The sequence below is a fragment of the Tinamus guttatus genome, unplaced genomic scaffold, assembly GCF_059628265.1.
Source record: "Tinamus guttatus ecotype Peru unplaced genomic scaffold, ASM5962826v1 Tinamus_guttatus_pri_ptg000389l, whole genome shotgun sequence".
Taxonomy (NCBI): domain Eukaryota; kingdom Metazoa; phylum Chordata; class Aves; order Tinamiformes; family Tinamidae; genus Tinamus; species Tinamus guttatus.
Genome location: NW_028288923.1, coordinates 4,198,693 through 4,216,486, shown reverse-complemented (window position 1 = coordinate 4,216,486; position 17,794 = coordinate 4,198,693). Strand labels below are relative to the sequence as shown.

The 17,794-nt window shown below is 35.5% G+C and overlaps 1 protein-coding gene across 1 annotated transcript in view; it reads left to right on the top strand.

Annotated features, from left to right (window-relative positions):
• ITFG1 (integrin alpha FG-GAP repeat containing 1) overlaps positions 1–17,794 on the top strand; it is a 76,783-nt gene that overhangs the window by 20,635 nt on the left and 38,354 nt on the right. Inside the window, exons 7-9 of the mRNA XM_088530885.1 lie at positions 4,499–4,560; positions 6,426–6,510; positions 15,637–15,731. Of these exons, the coding sequence (XP_088387011.1) occupies positions 4,499–4,560; positions 6,426–6,510; positions 15,637–15,731 (242 nt within the window). The remainder of the gene's footprint in view (positions 1–4,498; positions 4,561–6,425; positions 6,511–15,636; positions 15,732–17,794) is intronic.

Sequence of the window (17,794 nt, the reverse complement as noted above, 5' to 3'; positions counted from 1 at the left end):
TTGAAACATTTTAGACATTTTTTTGAAACATAATTTAGACAGTTTGAAACATTTTTGTTTGTTTGCCTTAACTGATAGTCCTTCCCCTCTAAAGTATTTATCTGTATAGACCATATCACAGCCTGTGATTAACAAAGCCTTCCCATTCATTGCAGCTCTAGAGTAGCCAGCGTTTGGGCCCTTAGCTGAGCACAGGGAGCAAAAGTAGACGTGACACATAGGAAGGAGGAGGAATAGACATCAGTAGGTGGTGCAAAATCTGAGCTGAAGGTAGGGAATTTAGAAGGAGCGGGTGAGAAGCAAACACGGGATGGTGAACTGCTGCAAGATGAGGGTGTTAACAGATGGATTAGGAGTCACCAGAGGAGGATATAGGAGTGTGTGGGATAAGAGTAGCATAGTTGCATAAGCCTGCAATGAGAGAGCCTGGGATTGCGTGCAGAATATTGTGGGATGAGGATGGGGGATGGACCTGTAGGGAGCAGGGCCCTGTAGCAAAGAACTGTCCCAACTTAGGACACCTAAGAAGGTCAGGACACCTTAGGACACAGGGCAATTCACCTTCTAAGGGTGAATTGCCCTGTGGGCTTAGCCTAGTGGTCCTCACAGCAACACCCTTGCTCTGGCAGCGGCAGTAGGAACACACTGTGTAGAAAGTGGCCAGGCTGAATCTGTCCCGCTGCCATCCATTTCCATGGTGTTTCTCCAAACCTATAATTGTTGTAATGGGGTTGTTAGAAGATACATCCTTTCCTGTTACTTTTAGTGTCCATTTGTGTACCTGTTGTCCAGTAAAAGTTTCCATAAATATCATTTGTGTATGTTGTAGTTACTGAAGTTTCTTGAGCTCAGGGCTATTTGAGCGTATAAATACAGGCTGTAAGTATATGTAAGTATATGCCCATGAGCATCTGAGCAGAGCACATTATCCAGCACTCCGTACTTTATCTTTGCTTTTAAACTTGTAGATCTGTGTGCGAACGGTTTTTGTTTTCTTCAGCTGAAATTGCTACCAGAACTGCCTGCCAGAGACGACCTGGCAAAATATCCTTAGAGAACTGACTTTTCAAATTATCTTATATGAAGTATTTTATCCTGCTTTTCCGGTAAATGTTTTATTTTGTTTGTTTTGAATTATCTCTTTTTTTCAAAAAGGGGATTTACTTTTAAATATTAAACACTTGGTTTCTTGATTTAGTATAAGGGGAGAGGAATCACTAATGAAAATATGTGAGAATGAGATGTGTGGTTTGTAAGAAGGTTTAGGGATTAAAAAAAGGAGGAAAATTGGTACTATAATACCAATTGAATTAGTTGAACTGATGGTGTATCAGGGGATGTGTGGCTGTATGTGTATCAGTTTGTTGGAAGGGAAGTCATGGCTCATTGCAGTAGCTTTGGAGCAGCATGGCGCTAGTTATCTCTGGTGTTTCTGCAGTGCAAGCTGCTGTCTTTGCCTTGCATAGTAGCATCTCACTGTGCTGGTAGCATGCAGTGGCTTCAAGCTGTTGTGGGCATGTCTGTGCTTGTGGTTGAACATGAGGTATATGCCTCAAGTTAGGGAAAAGGAGAGACAGAAGTATACTGAAGGGTGAAAGTGAAAGATTAACTGTTGAGTGTTGTGTTGTTTTGTTTTTGTTTTGAGGGGGTACTTTTTGCTGAGATACAGGTGTATGGCTGAGTTTAATCAGCTTCAAGTTGCTATAGAAGGCATTATTCAGCACGTCTCTCTTGCAAAACAAAGAATCATACTTCAGGTTGCATCCTCCACAAACATAGCTCTGTCTTGTAGTTTCAAAATGTGAAAACAAATGTGTTCACGTTTAAACACTTGGCTTGTATAGAGGAGGAACAAAAAGTTTTCGTCTGTGAGCACCTCCTCTTTTTTAAGCATAGTAAACATGTTAGACATCTTAAATTATTGCCTTCGTATTAGCTCTTTGTAGTTTGACTTGCATATAGTGTCTTGATTTATTTCTCCCACACAGTGGATCGCAAAATGTATTTGCTTTTTTTTTATTATTAAGCTGGGTGACATCCTAGCCGCTGTGACTCTCCTCCTGCTTCCCCCCTCACCCAAAGTTTAATGTTTACTTTAAAGCTACTTTTGATTCTGGCTCTACTGTCTGATGTTTTATATGCCTGTCGTTCCTTGCCTTCCTGTTATTGCAATTGGCCATGCAGTTGTATTTCTGAATATTTTTATATGCTTGTTATGACATCAGTTTAAGTTGAGAGCAAAACAGTTGGTGTAATATGCATCAGATTGAGAAAGGAAAAAAATATGCATTTTTTTAATGTGTAGGAAGAACTCACGTTGAACTTTCCTTTTGTCACGTACTTTCACAAATCACATGTGTAAGTGTAACAGTGTACTTGTTTGTGCTTCATTAGAAGTAATTTACTGATATTGGAGTGAGCTGGAAATGGCTGTGTTTCAAGATTAGGGCCGAGTACTCTGTGCAGTTTCCTTCACTGTTGCTGTTCCCCAGTCAGAGTGTGCAGCTGGCTCCTGTTGTTCAGCTTAGAGCTACAGTCTGGAATATTTGTACAGTCAGAACATGGCCATTATGTTCTCTGAGGAGCTATAATCTGAGACATTTGCTCTGTAAAGCCCAAAATAAAATAAAAAAAAAGAAAAACTATATTGCTACTTTTGGTTACTTTACTTTTTAGTATTGTTTATGTGGCTTCCAATAAATTAAGGACTTTCATTTCTCTGTTCTAAATGATCTACTGTAAGTGTGTTATATGCAGTGCCACATTTTTTTTCTATCAAAGAAAAGGATTTTTTTTCTTAACAGGGAGAAGTTCCGACTTTCTCCTTTAGAAAAAGTTTTAAAATTAAGAATGATCATTAAATGGAATTCCATTGCAAGCTGAATCACTATCAGGAATAATGCTGCTCTGTTTATGGTGTTTTTATTTTTAAAGAATATAGTTTTAATGTAAAATAAGTGACTTACAGAGCTATAGACTTCCTCAACATAACTGGCTCGTATCTATATTTTCTATTTGGATTTCTCTACTGTAGAAGCAGAATTTAAAATTGATGCGTTTATTTGCCCTAATAATAGCCAGCTGGTTAGAGCTGGATTTCCCATCGCTATTCCTGGGATGGGGTCATTGCCGCGTCTCAGCGTCGTGTTACCAGGGGAATGCCAGGTCGGTGCTCCCCAGGATCGCGTCCTGCGCGGGGGCGCGCGCAGGGACATGGCCTGAGCAGTTAAAGGTAGGAGGTCATGACTGCCCAGCGTGAAACCCAGTCAGAGAAGTGGGCAGAAAACAGCCATGGTGCCACCCAAATGTCTGCTAAAGGTTAGGAAAGGTCAGGCAACTTGATTTACCAATCAGGTATTAGTCATTTGCTCTGTAGTTGTATCTAATGCCTAAAGCTCCTATTGTGACAGGATTTATATACCCAGCCCACAGGAACTGCAAATTCCAATACCGATTATAATGCAAATGTACTATAACCTACTTGAAATTCTTATTTCGACATGAAAATTCACTTTCTAAGAAAAAAATCTTAAATTATAGTTGTACATGTAAAAATAATAATAAAAATAGTGTCAGTTATGCAGGTTTTGACAATTATATACTGTATGCTTTCTTAGTGTACAGTTCAGGTTTCAGGGAAATAAAATTAACTAGCATATTTTTCTGGTTTGGGAGGTGGGGGGAGCAATCTGTAAGCAGAACTTTATTTTTTGATGGAAGACAATAGGCCTTAGTGTGTCACTGTAAATTCCCTGAACAGAATTCCACCTGCTTATTCAGCATCCCACCTCAGGGGGGAGGCATTAATATTTAGTTTTTAAAGTCTTTTTTTTTTCTTCTGTCCGCATAATAAGCATCATGTTTTAATTGAAATAATGATGTTTTAAACTGGGGGAGGAAGACACTGAAAAAAACAAATGATTTTTTTTTTCTAATTCCCTTTATAAACTGTTTTCCTCCCCTCTTATTTTTTAAGGATGTTTTCCTAAATGATAATGAAAAGTATAAACTCCACCTTAAGCAGGCATTGTCTGATGAAACCTCTGAGGCTTTCATTTGTACTGCTCAACCATTAAAATAATTCTGTCGCTGTTACCTGTTTTCAATTTTAATTTTAACTTGTTAAGAATGCAATGGCATATAGGTTTTAGGCTTGAGATCTAACTTCACCGTAAAGAAATGTTGTCAATGTGCATACATATAACATTTCAACACTAGTACATATGAGGCTAAAGTATAAAACCAATGCAAATGCAGAAGGTGAGTGCAGAAGATATGTATGTTTATACAGAAAACTACAAGGGATGAAAGATTTTTTTTTTAATCTTATTTAATACATATGCATCCAAAACACAACTGGAATATAAATTTAAGTTGTAAGTTATATATAATACGTATATTTTATATAAGAATAGTGTATTAACTTTATAGAGTGAGATAAATATTTGTGTATAGTCTAATGTAAAATGTTTTATTTATCTTATGTTTATATTTGCAGATTTGTTCCTTACTACATCACCAGATTCAAAAAATATTGAATTTGAGACTTGGGTAAATAAGGTAAGGAGAAAAACAAAGTAACTATTCACTTAACACATAATACCTTAAGAAACAGATGAGGCTACCTGTCATTCCTGCATTTAGGAAGGAGTGGAAAAGATGGTAAGAGATGCTAACTGCAGTATTGCATTTGGTCTCAGAATATCACTGCAGCAGATTATTTATTCAGTATATATTCCTCTGCAGGATCTCTAGCATGACTATCAAGTATACCGTTCAACCAAACTTCATAAGACATTAATAGGACTCATTATATGACTTCAGATGTTCTAAGAGATTACTGACGCTAGTCAACATGACATGATTTATGAAGAAGAGATTGAGCTTTTTTATTTTTTTCTTTTTAAAGCTGTGGCTTCAGGTCTCGGGTAAGATTTTGTGGGGCAGAGGTTTAAAAATCTCACTTCTGACCTTCAGACTATGTATTGCAGTTGCAGTTGGGAACCTCCTGGGAGTCCTACATTACCCAAATAGCACTCAAGAAGTTATTAAAACACTAAACAAACTAAAAAAAAAAAAAAAAGAGGTAACCATCTTCTTTTTGCCTGCTCGAAAGTTTTATGCCAGCGTATAGCAATCAACTACACCTTCAAAAATGGCTGGATTCTATCTGGCACCAGAAATAATGAGTAATAATGGCAAAGATCATTTTTTGTTGGTTGGTCTGTTTGTTTTCAGTTGTGCTTGTGATTTGCTTGACCTGTAGAAATGGCCAGGATCAGTGAAGAAGCTCATTGTTTATACCAGATAGTAATGTAAATAATTGATTTAAGGCTAAGTACTGCATCTTTTATTCCAAGTTTGCTATCCAAAAGGACTGTAGTTAGGAATCTTAGCATATGCATGTATTAAAAATTGCCTTTTTGTTTTAATGGATGATGATTAATGTATTGTTTTCTAATTAGCTGAGAAATTGATTTTTGAAGCTATATTTACCTGGAAATGTATCCATCATACCACAGGGAATCAGCGTGGAACTAGGAATATAATCCTGCCTGTGTCAGCATGGTGTTCTTCAGCCAGCTGCTGAGCTGGAAATCTTACAAAACAAAAAAGAAATGCAGCTTTTTTGTTTTTAGCCTGAGTGGTCTTCAAATGTAAGGAGATTTAAAAGAATAAAGGAAAAATTAAAGGAGTTGCTCATTATTTTTTAAAAAAATGTAATTTATTTATAAATACATCTAGTATACATAGATTAATTCTTTATTTAGAAAGATTGAATCCTGTGCTTTGAAATCATTCAGCCCAGGAAAATATGTATCTCAAATACATTTTAGAATTCTCTGTAGTACACATATCAATCTTAAAAGACCTCCATTGCTCTATCAGAAGCTATTAAATCTCTCTACAAAGGTGGGCAAAGTAATTGCCTTCACTGTATTATGCTATAAAATGCTTCTAAAATATTTGTCTTTATGATATCCTTTTCTTCTGGTCAGTTGAGCACAGGGCCTAATCTTCTTTACTGCATGGAGATGATTTACATGAATAAAGATTATGACCTCAAGCATATAACCAAATACACCATTTTCTTCTAAAGTGGTAAATATCTTGCTGCATTAATATGATGTATTAATTCACTAATGAAAACAGTAATATTGGAGTAGACATAATGACCATGAAAAACAGGTGTTGCATCAAGAGGTGTAATGTTGAAGCTTTGTGTTTTCCATTGATCTGTCTCCTTGAAACTTACCTGTAAGTATTGTCCAAGAGGCTACAGACATTATAAATTATATGCCAAGGAAAAAATATGTAATGAAACATTCAAGGAAAATCTGTTCTTGCTATCTGTAGTTCAAAAGACAAACTTTTATCACTTTGTCTACATTTGAGTTTTTCTGTTGTTTTTATCCTCTTGATAGGATGGGAATTTCTCTAAAAGTGGAAAAAGTAAGGAAAAACCTGAGGGTATGCAGATTGTTGGACAGTCTGTTTTTGCTGATTTTGGTGAGTTTTATTTTCATAAACTACTGAGTGTTTATTAATTTGGTTAACTATTCTAAATCAAAGAACAAAGGAATAAAAAATTTAGTTACACAGCAATTAAAAAGGCCAAAGCAAAAATGACTTAAAATTATTTGTATAAAGATTCATGTAACATGGTAAAAAGTTGATAGTTTTAGTTGAAAATTCTGGAAATCTTCAGAACAGAAGAAAAATTTAATTTATATGCAATTTTTTTTAGCAAGTGCAGTAGCCTCAACTTGTCTATTATAAGGTACTTCAGTCAGTTGTGGCAGATCAATGTCTGTGTTGTTTCATGGACAAAAGGAAACAATGGTTTTCTGGTCAAAAAAAATCTTTTTTTTTTTTTTATTTCTTTCCTCCTGTGTACTAAAATCAGAATTTTGCTCCCCAAGTAAGTGATACAAGGCTAATCCTGCTGACGGTATTGAAAGGTCGGTCCCTTTTTAATTGTCAGCCTGAACTTGCCTTAAAATACTGTCACATGGTAACCTTGTTACATCATTTTGATTTTAACATCTGTGTCATTTATTTAAGAATCAGACTCCATATCACAATCTGGTTCTGTTGTTCTATACTGCCACTTAAGTATATTCTACAAATATAAAGAACACATTTTAATTTTTTATATATATATTGAGGATTTTTGTAACCATTTTCCAAGCTGATGTTCTGAAATGTAATTAGTAATAGGTGCTAAGCATATGTCAGATTTTATTTTGAAGAAGGCAATGGGTCAAGCAATCTTTATGTAGGAATTACTTCATCTCTGTGTTAGGTAGCTAATGAGCCCAAATGATACATGCTTCTAAACACTATTGTAATTAATGGGATTTTAATAAACCCTGGGATATCTTCACCAAGAAAATTTGGAACTTTTCAAACACTAAAGAAAAGTTAAAATTTTGGAGTATGTGAATATGGCTTGTCATCTTTAGCTGCATGGAAAGAGTTGAGCAGTTATCTAGAAGTTTCTAGAAGTAGAAGTCTTTAATTGAAATTGTGTGTATGTGGAGAGGAGATTTACTTTCTCCAAGCGGAGTCTTTAATTGCAGGAAAAGGAGGGAAGAAGATTTGAGATTGTTTTCTGGACTTGGTAAGGACTGGATATGATGGCTTACAGACTTCTACCTTGGCAATGGAAAATAATTGGTAGAGAGCTCTGAATCTCTGTATGTGGAAGATAAGGAAGAGAATTAGCATCCACAATTAGGTCTGAGGAACAAATGTTACAGAAGCTTTGTATTGGCTGTGAACTTTGGCGGCTTTTTTTTTTTTCTCTCTTTGATTCTTGTTTTCAATCAGGCTTTACAGTTGCCTGCATCTTCCTCTAAATTCCTCGTCTATATTTTCATTTTCTTAACCCTGTAGAAAGAATACTATAAACATAAATTTTCTGTAGAGGATTAAAGTTTACTCTGACAATTATGAAAGAAATTTTCAACTTTTGATTTCAAACTTACTACTTGAGGATTATCTGATTTTAATATCTAATTCTTCCTTCCTCTGCCGTAATAGTGGGTAAGAAATCGAGTGGTGCATCAGGTTATTTTTCCTCATCTTCCCAGCACGAGTTTTACAATAATCAACCAAATCAATTGTTATTTTCTCATTCAACAGAGTTTTTGAGAATACTGAAGTAAATAAAGTACTAAAATGATATGTACAAAAAATGAAGCAATGTATTTTTAGAGTCCACATTCTTTGTAAAGGAAGTCAAATAATAGCTGCCATCCCCCAAAGAAGCCGTGCCCACATCTAAATAGCTCTCTGTAAGAATTGCCCAGGCAACAATCAATGGCAGGAAGGAAGCTGGAACGCAAAGGAGGATCTTAGCTGAGTTGTTAGTTTTAGTTTTACAGATTTTTATTCCATGCTAATCTAACAATGAAGAGGCAGGATCTCACATTCACACTGTTGCTCTGTATCAGATTACTTTCACCTACTGCACAATGTTGGTTTGTATTTAGATACTTCAAAAGATAGGTACTTACAGTATAGGTTCTGCTTGCAGAGTACTGAAGTTAAAGAAAAAGCCTTGCTAGAAAAGATTTGTCAGACATAAATATCTGTTTTTTTCAGTTTTCATTGTTTCAGAAATTATGAAATAGTGGTTGTCATAAATCAAAAGAAATCTTAAGGTACGATACGTTGTAGTTGTAAATAGCACCTTCCAAAATGAGGCTTGAAAGAAGTTTTGCTGCAAAAAGAACCAAGTGACATCATAAGAATATAAAATGAGGTATGCTAAAAAGTTGTACTGCCATTTACCTAAGTAGTTCTTGCCACAGTGCATGTTGTGCAGTAAGCAGAGAGTACCAGAGCTGTCAAGGTGCTTGGCGAGCAGAAGCATCTTCACCATTGGTGTAGATACACAGCTGTTCTGACTGGGAACACGCCTGGTGCAGAGTTGCCAACAAACCTGCCTCTCTCTTCCTCCCCTTTCTCTCTTGGCATTTTCTGTACTTTATCACTGAGGACTTTTGCTGTCCCCTAAAGGTCCCTTAAGAAAAGGATTTCCTCTCTGCTCTGGGCTTTCACCGTCCTTGCCACTTCCATGAAAAAAAGATATGCAGCTGTGTGTGTATGCATATACACACATGTATATGCCTATACCAAATATATAGATATATATGCCATACATATGTATATACTTATGCATGTCTTTCAAGAGCTACAAGATTGTCATATATGCATACATATATATATATACACACATACGTACACACACTCATAGATACATAAACATACACATGTGCATGATTTTCCATGGAAAAAATAACATATTTATAGAAATGTACTCAACCTTATACTTTGTCAAAATCATACCTTCTAAAATAAGTAGCCCTCTCCTCTGTTAAATAATGGCAGTAGTTTGTATGTGGCCAAAGGACAGAAAATGATTGGCAAAGTTGTGTTGCCCTTTTAAAATACATCAGAAATACTTTGCAACATATTTATTATAAATGGCAATTCAATTGATTAAGGTGAACAGAGCTATGTGCTAGAGAATTCTGCACTTACGTGGCTGACACATTGCTCCAAACAGGTAGGAGCTCTTCGTTATTACTTTTTTCTATTCTTCTCATGTCACTATAGTAATTGCAGAGCTGTGGTTGCTATAGCAAAAATGATTAATCATGCTTTGTTGTTGTCTGTATGCTAGCAGAGGCTTTTTGAAGGGTCTGCTGGTACTGTCTTTAGCGGCAATCGTAGATGTTGGGTGGCATTCCGATACTTACTTACATTTAGGGATAGTTTTAATAATTTGTCGTTTGAAATAGTTTAAAATATTTGTATTCATTAAAGAAAGCTAAGGATTTCTATGGAGCATAATTGAAACATGACCAGTTATTTTTGAATAGCAAGATGCATGTGAACTGTATTTTGGACATACAGACCTGAAGATTTTTTCTTACTGCATTGAAGATTAACAAAATATGTCTTTAAAGGAGTGTCCTAGAAGCAATTAGCATAGAATATTATGCTCACCATCTAGCAAAAATGTATTTTTACTGACAGTGTTAAAACTGATAGTGAGCTATGTAGTTGATTTAGCAGAGATTTATAAATTATCCCCTGTCATATCTGATATATGAATTGAATTGTTTGATTCCTTGCTATCTGATTTTGCTTAGTTTAGACTATGAAATTTGTTGCATCTTGGATATAAAGAGAACCAGTAGTAAATTGGTTGTCCAAATTAAACCAGTTCATACTGCTGACAACGTCCTTGTAAGTACATAGGACGTGACTCTCACTTTGTGGGGGTAAGATTTAGCTGACTCCCCCTAGCTTCTTTAATTTTTATTCATCATTTGTTTCTTAGCTGTTGCTGGGTTGCCATCTGTCTGATGAACTCTAATTTTTTAAGTCTGCATTTGCAATGCAAAGATACTTACTTTTTGACACCTCATGGGTGAGAATTACTTAAATTCTACTTTTTTGAGACCTGAATTCATTTTTTTATGATGTTTAAAAGCTAGTTATCCAACTAGTGATTTTAAAAATAATATCCTTTGTTATTCCTTCCACCCAGTAATTGCTTTCAAGCATATTAACTACTTAAATGATAAATGACAGAAATTGTCATTCTTCTCCTAGAAAGAAATGGTAGATCCTTGTTGCTAGCTGATTATGTTTAAACAGGATACCTGAAATTGCCAGACATTAGTCTTTAAAGCCATTTGTTGTGCTGTGCAATTGGATTTTTATGAAAGATTCTTGGTTAAAGTAATTTTGATTATTGCAGACAAGATCATACATCCGCTGTTTTTCTGCATGCAGTTTTGTTTCTATGGTGTAGCTTTTAGTTCTGTATCAGAACTTCTTTTATCATCTGAGTTTTCATTAATTTTTTCCTTCTCTTGGAATCTCATATCCTCAGATACAGTAGCTATGTGTGAAAGACAAGCTTTTAATAATGCATCTCAGTAGATAACCTCTTTGGAAAGCAGTTCTCCTTTGAGTACTGTGTTGTGAAAGTCTGCTAGTGGTCCCGTAGTCAGCAGAAGGACTCTTTTACAACGCTAAGGTGGAAGATGATGATATTTCTGTGTTGTAAACCCTTTGCATATGAAAACTCTTCTCACTACCATTAATTTGGGTGAAACATTAGGAAACCTGATGCTACCAAAGAACTCTGCAACCTTAGAAAGGAAAAACTTGCTTTAGTGACAGATATGCATTGGTTAATCGGAAACAGTGGTGTATAGAGGTGTGCAAGTTAATTGCCCCTTGGGTTTTGAGTCCATGAGGAGTTAGAGAAAGTGCACTTAAAGGATATGGATGTCGTGTTTGTAACTGCTAGCCAGTAATACTGTTCAGTGATACCTGTCAAGTTTTTTTTAAAAAAAAAAAAAGGCAACAAAAGCAACAAAAGTTCCCTAATCAAAAAATTATTAGTTTAGGTGGTTTTCTTTTTCCCAAGATTAAGAAGGAAACAGAAAAGCACTCCCCATTTGTTAGCAAGGTTTGATGCCATAACATCTCATAAATGTATAACCTTAGAGAAGCTGTGCAGTCAGGCTTTGTGGCTGCTCTTTTCACAGTACAAGATAGTTGGGGGTTTCAGCTTAATCTACAAGAGAAATTTCAAACCCACTTGTAGTGTGGTGTGCAGGGGGTACTTCTTGTTTTGTATTTAAACTCCCCTCTTTTTCCTCCTTGGTTTCCAGTAGATACTCCCTTCTAAAGCCTTTTTCCGTTGAAGCTGGCAGCCCGCATGCCTGGCAAGATCTGCTGGAATGGCCTTCTTGCAGCGCCAGGGTTAATATGGATCCTTTGGAAAGATATAGACAGACTTAAAAGCAGGATTGATCTGCTGTGAAAGTGTGTTATGAGGGTTTTCTAAAATGTCCATAGAACTTTGAGTCATCTGTAAAAGCTCTTTACATCTGTTTTTTTGAAGTTGTGATTCACATTTTCTAAAAGCAGCTGACATTGATTCTTTTTATAATGCATAATTATCTTAGTAATTTATGATAATTATCACTGTCATGACCATCTCCTTGAACACCTAAAGGCAGAGTGTAACAAAAGAATTCTAATCATTTTACTACTTCAGAAGACAAATTTAAGTTAATCAGCTTTCCGATGAACCATTATTTTGTTTGAATTTCAAGCTCAGTTGTGCTGGTTGTCTTTTTGCCTGTCCTGGAAGGGTATTGTTTTGAACACTGCTCTAGCAGGGCTTTTACCTCCTTATTTTACTACTTTTCTTCAGAACTTGGAATGTTAGGCTCATGAGGAAGGAAGATGAGAGCTGCGCAAAGGAGTGAGTGAGGGATGTGAGCAAACTCTAAGCATGGTGTAAGAGAAAGTAGGTAAAGCTGCATGAGGATGTGCCATGTTAAATGGGGATGCTCTGTGCTTACTTGAACTTTAAATCATTAACAGCATCTTGCTTTATCATAGAATCATTAAGGCTGGAAGGGACCTTTAGAGATCATCTAAGTCCAACCCACCTGCTCACGCAGGGGCACCTAGAGCACGTGGCATGGGACTGCATCCAAGCGGATTTTAAATATCTCCAGAGAAGGAGACTCCACAACCTCTCTTGGCAACAAAATTGTTGTGCTCTGGAGATTTTTTTGTTTTCCCCCTCCTCACCTTTTTGAAAGGACCTATGCAGGTTGCTCTGACGAAAGACCTGAAACAGTATGAAGCACTAGGGCTAGTTGCTGCACATTAATGCTGCAATTTGAGTGTATAACACGTTTTAATAAATGTGCTGTTAATCTAATTTAAAAGCTTTGCTTTTTTTTTTTTTTTTTTTTTCTCCTCTCAAAATTACTTTTGGAATAGATAGAAAAGATCTGAACTTTTTTGCAAGCATGAACATTCATAATGAAAATTAAAACTTCATCTGCAGGTAATTTTTTTCACATACAGTCCCTCTGTGTGAGTTGTGCTCCCAGGGCTTCAGTCTTACTCTTGTTTGGGACTGAATCTGTAGCAGTGTGCAGGCATGGGTTAACTGTTGGAAAGGATTTGTGTCTGTGAGTTTTCTTTGAAATACAGTGAATAGGCAGTGGTAATCATTCTCATATGATTTCTGGGTTACCTAGGACTGCTAATTTTATCTTTATGTGTTTTTGACATAAGTACAGATTTGTAACTGATGAGTATGTAAAACTGTTCTCTTTCCCTTCCTTTTCTACTGTCTATAAAACTTTATTTTTATTAATGTAATTTTTAGTGAAACATTCAAGCCAGAATCGTATGTTAAGAACATGACATTCGAGCTTTCATTTGTACATGGAACTTGCTCTAAATTGAGAGGTGCTAGCAAAGGACATCTTGAGTCCGGAGTCACATTTAATCACAAATAAGGCTAAGTGAGTTTTCTACCAATTTGAACAGAGATCATGTGATATTTCTGCTGTAATAGAAAGATAGACTAGTAGACCCTAGGAGCTGAGTCAGGATAACAGATGGTCTCCAGAAATAGATGTCATGCCTAGTTCCAAAACCTGACTCCCTAAGTCACTATTTGTGTTAGGATGAAACTGCAAACCAAATTTATGCTTGTTATGAGTTTTCAATGCTGTTTGTTTGACAAAATGAAGGCATTTTATTTGAGGATATTCAGATGGAGAATAAGATTGCATCAGCCACAGAACCGTACGAAAATGTATACAAATTACATGCACTTTTAACAAACTGTTAATATGCATCCTGAAAGGAAAAGAACGTTCTTTTGGTGAATATAGTTTTTATAAAGTTCATGTTTATTAAAAAAAGAAGTTCTTGTAGGTGCGTGTGTGTGTATGGATATCTGGTTTTAGCTAGACATAGGTTGAAAAACGTTATTAAAGCAGTTTTACACAAAGTATATTTTCTTAATAATTTGAAACTAGCATAACTTATTTCAGCTGGTCTGGTGAGTTCATCCCATGGTTGTCACCAACATAATATTCATTAAGCCCAGCAGAGCTTTTTCCACCTGTGCAAGCCTAATTGAGCTGGAATAAATGTGGTAATGATACTCCTTTTTCATTTCTGCCTTCCTGTTTCTTTGTGGCAGAATTTAAATTCAAAGTTAGAGTTAAAAGTTAAAGGATATTTATTTAAATTGAAAACTAAACCAAGCATGAAGATGAGAGGAAAGCTAGAAAGTTGGTGTTAGCATTGTTAAGTGCATGGTAATTTAGTTGTTAGAGGAGAGCTTTCAGGAGCCCTGCTGGGTTTGTTGTGTGGTCTTCAAGATCTGTACGTAGGGTTGTGCCAAGAGGGAGCTGAAGGAAAGCCCCGCGGACTGTGTCTGCAGGATTTTAGGATTTTTCTTGGACTTTTTTTACATATAAGGTTTTTTTTATTTTATTTTTTGTCTTACAAGTGTGCTGTAACATAATAGTTACAGTAACATCTTACTAATCTATTTTTTAACAGTTAGATTCTTAAATATATTTTACACAGAATTGAAGGAAAAATGCACTGAAAAACATGAGCCTATGACTAAAATTACCTAAAGTTGACCGTAGATTCTGGTCAAAAGAAGCAGGGAAACTGCTTCTAATATAAAGTATGTATCATACTGGTTTTAGTTGCAGGGCAAAAATACACATGTTAATGTATATTTAACTTCTGCTTATTCTTTGATTGTATTGAAATCAATGTTTTAACCAAATCTTTTACAGATGTATGGCACTTAACCAGAAAAGCATATTTTTGTTAGGTGCTAGCTCCTTATCTAATTCAGTGAAAGGTCCATCCATTTCCTGCCCTATTAGTCTTCAAAGCTACTTCGCTTGCTCTTGTCAATACACTGCAGCATTGCTGAACATTAATTACCAAGGCTAACAAATTGAGTTATCTCCTTACCAAGATGAATGTTGACAATTTAAGTAAAATCAAATGTTTTGTATTCTCCTCTACTCTACAGCTTAATTGTCATTATCCATTTATAACTAACCAAAAGCAGGAGAAGACTTGAAGGTTCTTTGTTCTCATCATTTATTGAGAACCTTCTAAAATGACTTTAGACTGAAATTTCTGAAGAAAAGTGATTAGAAGATTGTGCCTTAATCTAAATTTTATATTTTAGAAAATGCCTACATTTCTGCAATTTAATTCTGTTCTAGCAATGTCTTCAATATTTCCATAGTTTATAATTTGCAAATTAAAGAGTTCCTCCATTTTAAATTTAGAAACAGCCTGCAGTCTATATACTTCTTATGCTAGTGCGTGTAAGCAAAAAAATAAAATTAGTAACCTCTTTTAATTGTTCTGCCGAAATGATGCAGAAGAGAAACAAAACAGCTGCATGCAGCAGATGTCCTGCAGGGAGTAACTAAAGGTGACAGTCTGACTTTATCACTTGGAGTTATTTGCGGTTGTCTAGTATATTCATTGTCCCCCCCACCACATCTTACTTGCTGTTTCCCAGCTTCCTTACCCACGCATTAAAACTTTGTCTATATTATGTGTCAAAATGGCTTTAACAAAGATGATCTTCAACCAAAAGACCCAAATTAGAGCTTACAAAGGTGAAGAAGTTTTAAAGGTCTTCCTCTGATTTTTCACATTTTAAAACAATTGATCTTTTGAAAACAGGTTTTTCAATTTTGAAAATATACAGCTGATAGTTGTTTTTCTCTTTGACAGATGGGGATGGACAAAGTGAACACCTGTTACCAGTCTGTGAAGATCATAACTGTCAAAAAAGTGCCATCTACTTATCTAAGCTGGGAATGGATCAGGTATTTTGAGTTTGGAATTGTAAAGATAAAGGAAAATATTGTGTTTGCATAGAATCAGAAAAAGTATGAGAAAGGAAAATGGTTTTTGTTTTTTTTTTCAGGATTGCTGTGAAAAATAAACTTTCTCACCTGTAATGATAGACTGCAAGAGAGATTTTCTTTTGATCTGTCTAAATTAATTCTGGTGGAAAGAGTTAAATATTTAGGATTCTGTACAATCAATAATTCTTGCGAAACTATGCGCACTTCTAATGAGTCTTTTGCTTGCAATGCAAAAAGTTGCATTCTAAGCAGCATAGCTGCCCTACCACTAGATCAAAAATAAGTTTGTGATCAAGACTTGGAAACCGACTTAGTGAATAAAGATGAGATTATTTTGACGTAAATTAGGGAGCTGAGTCCCGTACTCAAAACCTGTGAAGGTTTAGCAGCCCACACATTTCACCCTCCATTTTCTCTATACCTTTAATATTTACTAATTCAATGTTTTTCAAGTATCAAGTTTCTGGGTATAAATGCCATTTTAAAGCATTTAATGCTTAAAAAATGCATTTAGGGAGTTATGTTTCCAACCAGATATACAAAGACTAACTTATAGTATGTATCTTCAGACTTGGTCTTGAATGCTCAAAGAACAGCGCATACTTTGGGAAGGTGCTGCTTATAAAGGTCTGCAGCTCACATTAATGGTGAAGATCTTCTGTTTCAGAAAGATTAAAAAGATTTAAAAATATTTTTGTTCATTGCTGGGTATACAGTATTACAGTATCGGGTGTGAGTATATGTCATGGACCTTGTGTAAAGTTAATAGATGCTTAAATTATGATATATATTTTACTTTGCAGTAAAAGAGAGGGATCGCTGACCTCTGAGTGTTTTGTTCATTAGATCACCGTAATTTGCCCCTTACATCTCATTTTTGAGTAAATGGGGAAGAAATTAGCATGAATGTCCTTATGTCTAAAGACAATTGTCTATTTTAACAAAGCACTAAATTCCTTACTCTTGATAGTATATGAAGAAAAGGATATCTGAGACTTTCTACTTAAATCAACTCTCAGTGAAAGTAAGTTCATCATTAAAATCAACCACGCGTGAGCCTCATGTACCCCTGTAAGATACAAAGCTGTTTTTTAAGAGTAGCAGGGGTTCGGCATTGGGCTAAAGCTACACTATGTGTTGCTCATGACACATTTCTAGGAAGGTGTGTGTCAATGCCATAATATCAGCATGTTGCCAAAAGCAAGTCTTTTATTTCAGCCTGCTTGGAAGTGGCATAGTATGTAGACAGTTTTTCTGCTCCTTCAGTATGTCATGTGTTGATAGAGGTTAACTATTGAATTACTAGTGCGCTAGATTTTTAACATACCGCTTTTGAGATTCTCATTACTATATTTAGTTCATCTACTTAGCAATTTCACTGTGAAATTTTAATTTTACAATAATTTGCAATAATGACACTTGATGAATTAAAAATCAGCAGGCCAATGTTATCATCTTATTTTTAAAAGTGCAGAATCTAAAAGATTCTTATAATGCTAGAAGAATTTAGAAGTACTGAGTCACCTCAACTTTAAAATAATTTTCCCTGCATATTTTTAGAATGACTTTTTAATTAAAAATGACAATATCAAATCACATTCACTTATTCTGGCTTTACCTTTCTCAAGGACTATATATAGCACATTCTTTTTTTGTACTGTTAGACTAGTCAAGAAGAGATGGAGCTATTTCTTGTAAAACAGTTATACCTTTTCCATTCCAAAATCATGGAAAACAGCAATTTCTTCATTCATGTGTCTGCAGTTTCTTCTGCATGTTGTACGTTTCCTTTGGAGAGAAGGAACCTACCTTCAGGAGATTCAGACTCCTCACTGCCTTTCCTTATTTCCTTTAATTTGATCATCTGTGAAATCAAGTTACCTGACTTGTGAGGTTTGATTAAATAAGCTAATCTTCATGAGAGATTATCAACTGCATATGAAAACAGGCTGCAACTAGTTCCTATGTTCACTTAATCCATTTAAGATTTTGAAGGAAGAACAAAGGAGCCATTGTGGGGC